The 13,775-nt window shown below is 39.9% G+C and overlaps 1 protein-coding gene across 7 annotated transcripts in view; it reads left to right on the top strand.

The window, feature by feature from the left end:
* Taz (tafazzin, phospholipid-lysophospholipid transacylase) overlaps positions 1-13,775 on the top strand; it is a 254,338-nt gene that overhangs the window by 162,314 nt on the left and 78,249 nt on the right. For 6 of the 7 annotated variants that reach the window (XM_090387175.1, XM_090387176.1, XM_090387179.1 and 3 more), the window contains one exon: positions 3,310-3,387. The exons of the other annotated variant lie outside the window; for it this stretch is intronic. In XM_090387175.1, coding sequence (XP_090243301.1) covers positions 3,310-3,387 — 78 coding nt within the window. The remainder of the gene's footprint in view (positions 1-3,309; positions 3,388-13,775) is intronic. 7 annotated transcript variants of the gene reach the window in all.

Raw genomic sequence — 13,775 nt, 5'->3', positions numbered from 1 at the left:
TGCCATTGGCCCCAAGTTCGTGTTTATGGATTATAACGCCATCGCACTGCAGCTGTTGATATGCTTTTGGAAAGTGAGGACATTGTTCGTATGGCTTGGCCTGCCCGTTCCCCTTGCTCTATATCCCATTGAACACATATAAGATGCTCTGGGGAGATGCCTAGCGGCACATCCACACCCACTAGAAAATGTTTACCAGCTGAAGGTGACGCTGACAAAGGGATGGACGATGTTACTGCAAGAACTTATCAACAACATTGTTCTAAGTATGGACAAGCGGTGTAAAGCCTGCATCGACATTAGGGGTGGCCATATCTCCTGAGGACCATCTCTTCCCTCTGTTCCACCTTTGGCAGTGATGCATCTGTATCATGGCAGCCAGTGCTATGTTACCATTTTTGAATAAAGTCCCTCTGTACTGTTTTGTTTCCGTTGTTGTGTCGATGTTGTTTCCTTCATCATTTCTGTACCTCATGATGTTCCTTTGGTATGCTTTTCCCATATAGATTTTCAAGTCTAATATCAATAAATATCTTCTTTTGTCTTCTTAACCTCCAACCCAAGCACGGTACTAGTACTATAGGTTTTAACACCTCTCATGTTTGGGGTTTTCATAAAAAAAAAAAAAAAAATATCCAGGTCACTCCTATGAGAAGCTACAGGTGAAAACTTGACTGGTCCTTAAATTTTGCACACCAGTTTAGGTATAAGGTTGGCATCATTATGTATTTCTCATATTGTGAATACCTTCATGATTTGCCACGATATTGCACTACCTCGAATAAGTAACTCTTCACCACAGGAGAAGACTATTGTTACCTATTCTCAGTGGATGTCACTGCCCACACAGCACCATTTTGAAGCTGATTGGCTCCTCTTCAGTGGGGGGCAGGCACCCTGGTGTTGCAGTGATGGCAAGGCAGTTGTGAAGTATAATTCCACAATATCACCCCAGGGGCTCACATCTAGTGAGCCCTTGGGGTGATATTGTGGAGGTGATCTCTCTCTCAGGGTAATTTGAATTTTTTTTTGGCTGTACAGTATAAGCCTCAGGCTTCCTTGCACCATATGGCTAATAATAATAATATAAGAAATGCCTGATGGTGTGTAGTAATTTGAATTACATTGCATTTTAGGGCAAAAGTCTCAAGTTATGTAGTGAGTTAACATGCTTACAAGTTAATGCAAATGCATCAGATCTACTCACAGCTAATTACTAAATAGTTATAAAATTGGCATCATTATGCATATCTCATTGTGAATACCTTCACAATGAGTTGCCATGATATTGCACTATCTTGAATAAGTAACTCTTCACCATAGGAGAAGCCTATTGTTACTTATTACACAACTTGAGGCTTTTGCCCTAAAATGCAATGTAATTCAAATTAATACACACCATTAGGCATCTCTCATATTGTGGAGTTATACTTCACACTAGGTGCCTGACCACCCACTGAAGAGGAGCCAATCAGCTCTGAAACAGTGTTGTTCTGGGTGGTGGCATCCGCTGAGAATAAGTAACTCCTATGGTGAAGAGTTACTTTTTTGAAGTAGTGCAATATGAGATATACATAATGATGCCAATATTATAACTATTTGGTAGTTAGCTGCGAGCAGATCTGATGCATTTGCACTAACTTGTAAGCATGTTAACTCACTACGCAACTTGAGGCTGAGGTTTTAGCTCAAAAATGCAACATAATTGAAGTATAGAAGAACAAAAATTGTGGCCAATAGCTTTTTCAAAATCAAGTTTGGATTGATTGATTAACTTAACACATTTACAAAGTTTAGATTAAAGACATTTTATGACAAAATGTGGAATAAAGGATTTCATCTCTACCTGAATAATATCACTGTCATAATTTGAGCATTAAGATTTAGCCAGCGGGTAGTTGGTCGGTGGAACAGACTTCCATCCCTTGTTGTGGAAGTTGATAGCCTAAATAAATTTAAGGCTCAGCTGGACAGGTATTTCGAACGAACGGAGGGGTGAAATGGAAGTGGTTTTTTTTTTTTTTTTTTTTGCTGATGCTGCATAAGCTTGCTTTCTTGCATCATATGCCTCTTATGCTAAGATCAAAAGATTTAAAACAGAAATCTAATCCCATTTCACATTCTTGTAATGCAAACAATAGAAGGCTGACAATAGTCATGGGAGGGAGGCTCTGTTGGAAAGGAGACCATCACCAAGTTGTGATCTGAGTTACGTACAGAATGACTATTACTCTTCAAAGTATGCTGACTGTGTACTTTAAAGGGTTGTTGGAGTGTGTGGTTTGCATTCTTTGATATTCTGGTAGGTAGGTAGGTAACATGTGCAAGTTATATAAGTCCATTTTTAACTGCAAAAGTTCCTTAAATCCTTAAATATTGCTCATAAAAGAAAAGATCAATTTTCAAATGCAATGTTTTTTTAATAAACATAATGGAAAGGCATGACTTTCTTACTCTTTTCTTTAAAATGTTTTGTACCAAGTGATACCATTTAGTGAAACTAGATTGTCAATGCCCAAAATTGAAAAGTTTGATAGCTTAGCCATGATTTTTTTCTTTTTCCAGTAAATCTTTTTGTCATCACTCCATGGACTGTTGCTTTCATTCCGGTTCATAGTGATGTACCAAGTTGTCTCATCTGCAGTGATGATGCAACAAGAAAATTTCGTACACTTGAGCAGATCGCTATAAGCATTCATGGAACCCACCTAGCGTACAATTTTTTGTATACATATCCAAGATTGATAAGAATTGTTTTTTATGCATTGATGCCCATTTCCACACTTGCACACATTTCCTGGGTCTTAACAAATCAGTTTTCTCCTCATTTTCTGCTGTTGCAAGTATTGTTTGATCTTGGCATGTCCTTCAGACCACTACTACCATCATTGGCTGGTGTAATCTATTGCTTAACTGTGCTCACATTAACTTTCACATACCCCATAAACATATTTCAATTGGTGAATCTCAGTGGGTGTGGTGTTCTCCACATTCATGAGCCGAATAACATACTGATTTACATGCACACAAGTCCCTTCTCCTTTCATATTCATAAACTACTGTAGCTCTGTCACCTGGTTTGCATTGTCAAAACTTGTATAACGTCGGCAGTAGTGTTTAAATTTTCATCTGATATCGCACACATTTTGTGTGCAATACCACATAAGTGGGGAAAAAATTTGGAGGCATTAGTTTCAGAGTGATCCTGGTATTTTCATTTGATGAAAAATGATCCTTATATTAATGTAACATAGTATTATATTTAATTTGTGAGAGGCATCACTGAAACCTTTGATTTTTTCCTGATAGGTAGTGACTGTACTTGTTGGAAAACCATTAGATTTTTCTGAACTAAGAGAAAAATTATGGAATGAAATGAAGACAGCTGTAAGTACAAGTGAAATTTTTTTAGAACTTTCAACAAGTGTTCTTTCATAATATTTATGCAATAAAATATTTCACATTTGGAGGGCTACTAAAAAAAAAAAAAAAACACAGTTATAATGGATTATTTGTCAGGGTAGTATAATAATAATAATAATTTGATTGAATTAACTTAATATAACAATTACCCAAAACTAAACATTTTGAGAATCTGTGTCCCCCTGTCTTTGGACAAAAAACATTTTAAAATACTTTAAACATCTTAAACATTAATATTAAACTGAAAACTGTCTTAAATATGAATTTTGTTCAAGTTGAAAACAGTGGTCATGTGAGATAGTGGAGTCCAAAGGGATCATGTGTCTTGGAAGAATTCCTTTAATTGGTGACTAGAGGAGTGTCCAGAAGCCAAGCATGTCAACCATCTAGGAGGTGGGGGTGGTGCAGGCCATGCTATCAAAGCTGAATTCCGCTGTAGTAGTTTAAGAAGGTTAAGTTTCGGGTGATTCGACTGGGCAAGTAACTCACACAATTGTAGATTATGTATGATCCATCCTTGTGTTATGCATCTTAAAATACTTTAAACATCTTAAACATTAATATGATTCCATTAACATGTTGATTCCAGATCCTGGTTTTCCTCTAACATGTCTAGTTTTTGTGATGACATTGATTACAGATGGGTAAGGTGAATTCATAATGAGACTGATTTTACCACTTGCATAACTGTTCAACCAACAGATGATTATAATTATTCTTTATTTAATATTGTTGTTTATACATTCATATTTTTTGTAATTATACCTCAACTCACTATCGCCCTTCATAAAATTCACGATTGAGCTGGAGTCGAACAACTCTTTACCATACTTAGACACACTTGTCCGACGTGAAGGCACATACCTGAGGACTACAGTTTATCGTAAGCCCATGTGTGCTGGCCAGTTTACCAACTTCCGGTCAGCACACGCGCGAGGCCACCTCCTCTCCACGGCCCGAACCTTGCTTACTCGCGCCTGGACACACTCCAGCTCCGCTGATGAAAGACGCAAAGAGGTCACTAGGGTCAAAGTAGACCTTACGAGGTGTGGCTACCCCATTGACGTCCTCGACAGGTGTGATCTACAGACACGTGACATCGTGACGACCAGCTACAACACCAACAGTGACGAGCCATCCACAAGGGCATTCATCCCATACTACCCCAACCTGTCACAACAGATCGGTAGAATCCTGAGAATGCACGGAATAAAGTGCATCCAGCTCCCAGGCAGGAAACTGCGTTCTTTCATTTCCAACGTGAAGACACCTGTCCCCACCCTTCTGCAGAGCGGTTTAGTCTACCGCATCTCTTGCCGTGACTGCACTAGCTGCTACTTCGGAGAGACTGGACGTCGACTCGAGAAACGTCTCTCGGAGCACAAAAGAGCGATCCGTTTAGCAGATATAGAACACTCAGCTATCGCCGAACATGTCTGGACAACCCACCACGACATCGACCCACACCGCGATGTCGTGGTGGTAGACAGATCCCACCATTACCTAAAGCGTACCTGGTTGGAATCGTTAAATATAAAGTCTTCGGATAAATCCTTAAACAGGAACAGTGGTTGCCAAGTCAACCCGATCACAGAGTCAGTAGTTCTGTCATTGGACAAGCGCTGGCCACGTCATCATGCGTCACAGCCACGGACGTCAACAAACAATTAAACCTCGCGTCTCACGCACCTGGCAGTGCACATCTTCATTCCAACTGCCATTCATGTATTTTAATTCTGATGAAGGCTACCATATAGCCGAAAGCTCATATATTTCTGCTTTATCTGTACGCTCTGTGTTTAAGCTACAATAAATTCCTCAATGAATCCAGAGCGCGTAGGCCTGTTTCGTTATGTTCGTACTATTCTTGGCCAACCAGCATACGACATGGTCGTGAGACTACAGAAAGATTTTATCTTCATAGCCCGTAGTAGACAACACCTGAGGTTTGCGCATAGGTGCAAAGCTAACGAGATTATACCGAAAGGGTTTCGCTACAAACAACCGTTTTCTAATGAGCGCATGAGACGTGCCTGTCGGAACTTCGGCCTCAAAACCCTACGTATATGGATCGGCTGCCTCCATCATGACATACAACGTGCTTCAACGAGCAAGGCAACCCTACTAGCCGACCTTAAGACTCTGATTCCCGATCCCGTTTACACCGATGTGGTCAACACTTTATGTCACCAGGCCATCAGAGAATCAGATCTTTATTGTACCCGACAGAAACGTAAGTTTTGTAATTTGATTAATGAATCCCGTCAATTGCGCAGCCAATGTAATACCCCTCTCACTAATTCCACGGACTTCGTATTGAACCTAAGCAGCAAACAGTTATCTGCGGACCAAGTAAACTTATTGACTCTTGGCATGACGTTTGCCGTTCTTCCTAAGCACCCGCCGATCACCGACATCGCCTTAGGTGTGGAAGCCAGCTTATCACGCCTCCCAGAAGATGTAGCCAACACAATCCGCTTGAAGACTGCAGCAGTTCTACACCGTGCTCGCCCCGTCTCTTCTAACCTCAACCGTACACAGTTCTCTGCCCTCAAGGCATTGAAACAGGATTCGTCCATCGTCATTCTACCGGCAGACAAAGGCCGCCGTACGGTTGTAATGGATCACACTGATTACATGGCGAAAGCGCTACTACTTTTACGGGATACTACTGTATACAAACCCCTGACCATCAACCCCAACAGAGTTTTAGAACGATGGGAATCAGAGGTGAATATCCTCGTCAACAGTTGGCTGAAACAAGGGAAGATCACACAGTCAACCCGTAATCACCTCCGTGCTTCCGGATGTCAGATCCCACGGTTTTACGGCCTACCGAAAGTGCACAAAGAAGACACACCACTGAGACCAATTGTATCCTGCTGTGGATCACCGACTTACGAGCTGTCTAAATTTGTCTCGAGACTTCTTTCTCCTCTGGTTGGCAAGACCACCCACACCGTTTCCAACAGTGTTGAATTCATAAAGAGGATTCGCACTGTATCCATCTCGCAGAATCAAGTTATGGCATCGTTCGATGTCATATCGCTCTTTACCTCCATCCCTGTGGAACTTGCCATTTCTTGTGCAAAACAACTCTTGGACAATGATAGAACCCTCAACGAAAGAACTGGTCTCACACCCGATGACATTTCCACCACCCTCAGACTGTGCTTAACAGGGGGTGCGATCATATTTAATGACTCAGTCTACCAGCAGATACATGGCACGGCCATGGGTTCCCCGGTCAGCTCAGTCACAGCAAACATCGTGATGGAGGAGTTAGAGGGACGTGCGTTTGCACACGCACCTGATCACATCGCCTTTTGGTGTCGCTATGTTGACGATGTGTTCGTGGTCATCCCTAGAGACTCAGGTCAGCGACTTCTATCATACCTCAACTCACTATCGCCCTTCATAAAATTCACGATTGAGCTGGAGTCGAACAACTCTTTACCATACTTAGACACACTTGTCCAACGTGAAGGCACATACCTGAGGACTACAGTTTATCGTAAGCCCATGTGTGCTGGCCAGTTTACCAACTTCCGGTCAGCACACGCGCGAGGCCACCTCCTCTCCACGGCCCGAACCTTGCTTACTCGTGCCTGGACACACTCCAGCTCCGCTGATGAAAGACGCAAAGAGGTCACTAGGGTCAAAGTAGACCTTACGAGGTGTGGCTACCCCATTGACGTCCTCGACAGGTGTGATCTACAGACACGTGACATCGTGACGACCAGCTACAACACCAACAGTGACAAGCCATCCACAAGGGCATTCATCCCATACTACCCCAACCTGTCACAACAGATCGGTAGAATCCTGAGAACGCACGGAATAAAGTGCATCCAGCTCCCAGGCAGGAAACTGCGTTCTTTCATTTCCAACGTGAAGACACCTGTCCCCACCCTTCTGCAGAGCGGTTTAGTCTACCGCATCTCTTGCCGTGACTGCACTAGCTGCTACTTCGGAGAGACTGGACGTCGACTCGAGAAACGTCTCTCGGAGCACAAAAGAGCGATCCGTTTAGCGGATATAGAACACTCAGCTATCGCCGAACATGTCTGGACAACCCACCACGACATCGACCCACACCGCGATGTCGTGGTGGTAGACAGATCCCACCATTACCTAAAGCGTACCTGGTTGGAATCGTTAAATATAAAGTCTTCGGATAAATCCTTAAACAGGAACAGTGGTTGCCAAGTCAACCCGATCACAGAGTCAGTAGTTCTGTCATTGGACAAGCGCTGGCCACGTCATCATGCGTCACAGCCACAGACGTCAACAAACAATTAAACCTCGCGTCTCACGCACCTGGCAGTGCACATCTTCATTCCAACTGCCATTCATGTATTTTAATTCTGATGAAGGCTACCATATAGCCGAAAGCTCATATATTTCTGCTTTATCTGTACGCTCTGTGTTTAAGCTACAATAAATTCCTCAATTTTTTGTAATTGTTTGAATATATCTGTATCATTGTTATTTTGCGATTTAATTTTTTTGAAAATAAATTGTTTCAGGTGAATTACTGAAAAACATTCATTGTCATGTCTTGAAACTGTAAAAATCATCCCTAGTAAATTCTGCTTTACATTTGGTTCTTTCCTAACTAAATCAAAATGGTATACGATCATGACAGATATTCAGAAAATTTACCAGTTATACTTTGTCTTATACACTGGTGTTCAAAGAAAGTGCATCACCTAGGAATTTTCACATCTCTAACCCTTTTTCATGATGGTGTGGCCCCGAGTGGCAAGTGTAGTGATTCGAGCGACCTTTCAGTGAATTTTCTAGCTTGCCAATTATTATAAAGAGCTTATTTTTTGTGTGAGTTTTTGCAATCTCCTTAAACTCCTACTGCATATATTAATAACATTTAGCACATTAAAACTTACTAATACAGAAAGGAAAGTCACCTTTCTTTATATTAATCACTTACTAACCTTTTTATCCCCCCTCCCCCGCGCACTTGGTCACCTGGCACCACTCCTGCCTCCACGTGGCAGGGCTGGAAACCTGGGGGGAAAATCTCTCGCTCCTGGGGCGAAAAGGAGCAAACATCATGGATTCAGACAACAAAGTCACAGAATCCTCTAACATGGCCCAATCAACTCAAGAATGTGAAGAAATTAGTACAAACATGACCAAAAGAAAAAAAAAAACGATATATATCAGATACCCGTTCTAAAGTATCTCATCATCCATTCTACGGGCTAACAGTCCACAGGAAAATTATCCCTTTCCTGATACAAAAATGTTTGGAAAGCATAGCTGGAACTCCAAAAGTAGTAAAAAGATTAAAAATCAGGCGACCTACTAATTGAGACAGCCAATATACGACAGTCAGAGCAACTAATGAAAACATCCACTTTTGGCAGAATCCCGGTATCAGTTACACCCCATAATACTTTAAACACCTCGAAAGGAGTAATCTCTGAATGGGATTCTCCTCAATACAACAGAAGAAGAAATATTACAAGAAATGAAAACCCAAGGAGTGATTCATGTTAAAAGAATAACGGTCAAAAAAGAAGGAATAATCATCCAGACCAGAAATATCATTTTAACTTTCAACACTCCAAGTCCACCACACGTGAAAGCAGGATACTTGCTTTGTCAAATCCGACCCTACATACCAAATCCTATTCGATGCTTTAAATGTCAAAAATACGGAAATTCACAAACAACATGCAGAGGAATAGCAATATGTGCCAAATGTGGTTTCCGAGAACACATCAATCAAGAATGCACAACTGAGCACCCTAAATGCCCAAACTGTAGTGGAAGCCACACTGCTTACTCTCGAGAATGTGAAAGATGGAAACAGGAAAGGAAAATCCAAAAATACAAAGCAGAACACAAAGTTACATACCAGGAAGCTAGAAAGAAAAAAAACCAGCCAACACAAGGAAACCTACATATGCATAGATAACACAAGTAGTACAAATAACCCAGAACCAACAAACAACAGGATCACAAACCAAAGTCACAATCACACCAAATGAATTGTTGTCAGATTGGGCATGCAAATGGCTCATGCCCCCAAAACAGCAGAAACGAGAACAGGTGGCAAACACCCTTATCTCAGTTCCACCAACAGTAATTTCACCACTGCAGGAAAAATCCAAAGAAGATACCTCCATAATAATGCACCATGCTGCTGAACAAATGGACATAACAGGAAAAACACAACAAGAAGAACCCATTCTAGAAATATTTGCTGAGGAAGATATGGACACTGGAAAGTCATATTTCCCTAAAAAAGACAAACCACAGACAGAAAAATTTAAAACAGTAATGAGAAAACAACCAGAAAACTCATCTAAAACAAAACAATGAGTAGTACCTTTATTCAGTGGAATTGTCGAAGTTTTCGTAAGAATGACGATGTTCGTGATTTGATTTCTCAATATCATCCAATATGTTTCTGCTTACAAGAAACATATCTAAAACCTGACGATACAATCTTAATCAAGAACTACACTATACATAGACGAGACCGAATAAATAATTCTATAGCCATACCAAAAAAATACCATACCTAGACTATAAAATTACAATTTGAAATAGTGGCAAAAAACAGGGGCAACAAAAATGGTAGGAACATGCTGGTAACAAATTATTACAGATAAAACCGTTGTTACAACAATGGAAAACCAGTACAAGAACCAACAGACAAGAAGAAGTTATACTGAGCAGATTAAGAATAGGACACACCAACGTTACCCACTCCTACCAGCTCTGAGCGGAATCCCCGCCTCAGTGCTCTGACTGTCACACAGTGCAAACATATTTTACTTGACTGCCCAAACTTTACATGAGACCGTCAAATAAATCTAATATATCTGAAGTCTTCCAGTTTCTGAAACGCATAAACTACTATAATTTGATATAAAAATCATAACAAAAGACTTCATTGAATAAGCCATAAATCATAAGTTTGGCGCATTATAGCCATAGAAGCTGATGCGCCAGTAAAATATCCAAACCAACCGATCGCAATGCTATGTTACATTAATGACTAGCATCAGAAATAGAAATACAGGAACTCCCCGACTTAAGGGTTGCGTTCCGTGGAACGCTACGTAAGTCAGATTTTATGTAGGTCGGGGAATTTCCCCCATGCTTGTGAAGCATTCGCCACTTTGCTCACAGAATTGATCGAATCAAAAAAGAAATGTTCGATGAACATGTAAATAGAATTATTTATTATATTTATTTAATTTTTTTTATCTCATGCGCAGGAAAAATTACAAAAACATGCAATTTAAAAAAATTTCAAAATAATAAAATTACAAAAAAAAAGAGAGGAGATAGGCATAACAGGCATTTTACCTCTCGAGCATCATTGCCAGAATCGATATCTTCAGTTGATAAGTATACCGCTGCACAGGTTGAGGGCTGTGGAGATTTAGAAGGGGTCGGCCACTCGACCTTACGAAAGAACACATTACTGGATGGCTGGACGGTGGCTTTTTTCTTTTCATCATAGATTTCTTTGTAGCAAGCAAGTATATCATTCACCTCTCTGTTAACTTTTAAGAATCATTCGCTGTCAGGATCCATCTTCTCAAACCTCGCCATTGCAGATGCAATTTCACAAAATGCCATTGGCATCTCTCTGGTGATGAAGCGTCTCGGCTCCTCATTTGGTTCATCTGAGCTTCATCAGCATTTTCTTTTTTCACTATCACTGCCTGCAAGTCAATAAGTTCTTTGTTAGATAATTCCTTCTCTTCTTACTCTATTAACTCCTCCACATCTTTGGCATCAACCTCCAACTGAAGTAGCTCTGCAAATTTACAATCTTATCTGTAACATCTTCATATGATTCGTCTTTTTCAAATCCTTTGAAGCGTTTTACATGCCATGGGCATATTTTCTTCCACATGCCATTTAAACAACTTTTAGTAATTTCTGCTCTGACCTTATTAATGTTTAAGATGGCGTGGTAAATATTGTAAGATTTCCAAAAGTCTCTTAACGTAAAATTTTTCTCATCATCTACTACAGACAATGCCTGAGCAAATGTTGTGCATAAATAGTATGCTTTTAAATTAGAAATAACACCCTGATCCATAGGTTGGATGAGTGAAGTCGTGTTTGGCAGTAGAAATATGACTCTCATGTTCAAATTGAAATCATCTAGATGCATAGGATGTCCAGGAACAAAATCTAATAGAAGCAAAATTTTGAAAGGAACGTCGTTGTCTTTACAATACTTTTCAACCTCGAGAATGAAGCAGCATTTAAACCAATCTTCAAAGAGAGAGAGTTATTTAAAAAGAGAGAAACCTGGCATTATCTTTGGCAATGTATGTTCGATCTGGCATTTTTTTCCAATACAGAGCAGTCTCGTCAGCATTAAAAATTTGTTGCATTGAATTGCCGCCTTCATCAATAATTTTTTCCAACACATCACAAAATTTCTCTGCAGCTGCAGAATCGGCACTGGTGACTTCACCGCATACTTTAACGTGGAAACTAGCGTGATGCTTGAACCTATTAAACCACCCATTGCTTGCCACAAACTTGGCTTGGGGTTCACCGTATAGTTATCTTTATAAATACTTGTTGCTTTTGCTTGAAAGGTCATTAGACTCAGGGGCACTTGCTTCTGAATCTGATTTTCCATCCATATTATTAATAGCTGTTCCATCTTCAATATAGCACCTGAATGCTGTTTTGTGATCACTGTTGGCCTTAAGTGCATTGATCCTTTGACATGTTCTTTTATACGTGCACTGTCCTTTAAAATAGTATTCACTGTTGAAGCAGTGAGACCTAATTCCCTTGCAACAGATGACAAACTTTGTCCTGCTTTGTACTTAATTATTTTCATCTTCGTTGCTAAATCAATTTTGTTTCGTTTCCTGGCACTACCACCACTTGCACTTTCCGTTGGTCCCTTTCCCTTCATCATTGTAATAATTAAATAGGAATGAAGAGAAGATTCTCAAAATTTGTTTTTTATATGATTGAAGATTTTAGTGAAGGGGAACACATTTCACCATAATAGTGTTAAAACCCACTCAATTGCATTTATCGGTATTATCGCAAATGCAATAAGATCGAGTTTACCACTCGTTTATAATTAGATGGACGAACAGAAAAACCCAATAAACTGGAAGGTGCAAATTGTTTTTATTTTGTGGTCATGACCTCCAGAAACGTGCTTTAGAAAATTATCACAAAGGCATTCAAAATTGATTCTTATAACGGGAACATATGATAATGATGAAAGGGTAGTGCAATTTACATTATAAATACGACCTTTTAGAGAGATAAATAGCTTAATAATGTAGGAATATTTTCACTCCAAGGACTTGGAACAAATTGCAGAAAAAAAAAAAATATATATATATGTTATGGATTCACATTGATGCAAAATATGTGCTACGATTTTTTTAAGTTTGCAGCAGCTAGCAAAAACTTATGTAAAGTCTAATTTCCTTAAGTCGGGAAGTTCCTGTATAAACAAAAGATATTTATTAATAGTGAAGGCAAAGCTAAGTAATATTTGACAGGTGCTCTCAAAATATTCCAAAATGAGCATTTGGAACCTTTATACAAGTTTTGATAAGCACGACAATTATGGCTGAAATATTATCAGAAACCCTCAATTTGCATCAGTTTATCATTTTAAATGGAAAACAAAATGAAAAGTTCACCAGTTTGCACTGTGTGCTGCTGCCATCTTATGTGATCTTGTTAATGCCTCGACGGTGTTTTGCTGCCATCAGGGCCTCTGGCCTTGATGGATGGCAGCAGCACACCGTTGAGGCATTGACAAGATAAATTTCTGAAGATAATCAAATAATAGTTTATGGTTCCAAACACGAATTATGGCTTCCTGAAGTTCATGTAGGTTCTTTGGTTTCTTTCTGGCAATTGCAGATTCCACACGATGTCAACAGTTCTCTATAGGATTCAGGTCTGGGCTGTTTCTTCAGGATGGACTGTTCTTCCAACAATTTTTTCACTTGTAACAAATGTAAACACATTACTCTCGAATCTCTAATGCAGAAATGAAGCCAAAGTGACTACAGAAGTGCCTATTTACATTTTTTGCCCAATGACAAGGAGCAGAGTCATCCTGAAAGATTTAGTTACTTGGCAGGTTGAAATGGTCTCTAATGGTTGGCAGTAATTTGCCTTCCAATATAGCCAGATATCCATTGGCATTTACAGAACCTTTTATAAACTGCAGGTGACCTACTCCATGATACAAAATGCACCCCCATATCATTTGACTGGTAGGGAATTTCACTGTAGACACCATACAGTCTGGATTGTATTCTTCACCATGTTTACGGCGAATTGTTTGTCTCCCATCAGAG

This window comes from Mastigoproctus giganteus, chromosome 13 (genome assembly GCF_048544385.1).
Source record: "Mastigoproctus giganteus isolate SK-2022 chromosome 13, ASM4854438v1, whole genome shotgun sequence".
Classification (NCBI taxonomy): domain Eukaryota; kingdom Metazoa; phylum Arthropoda; class Arachnida; order Uropygi; family Thelyphonidae; genus Mastigoproctus; species Mastigoproctus giganteus.
This window is presented reverse-complemented; position numbering and strand designations above follow the sequence as displayed.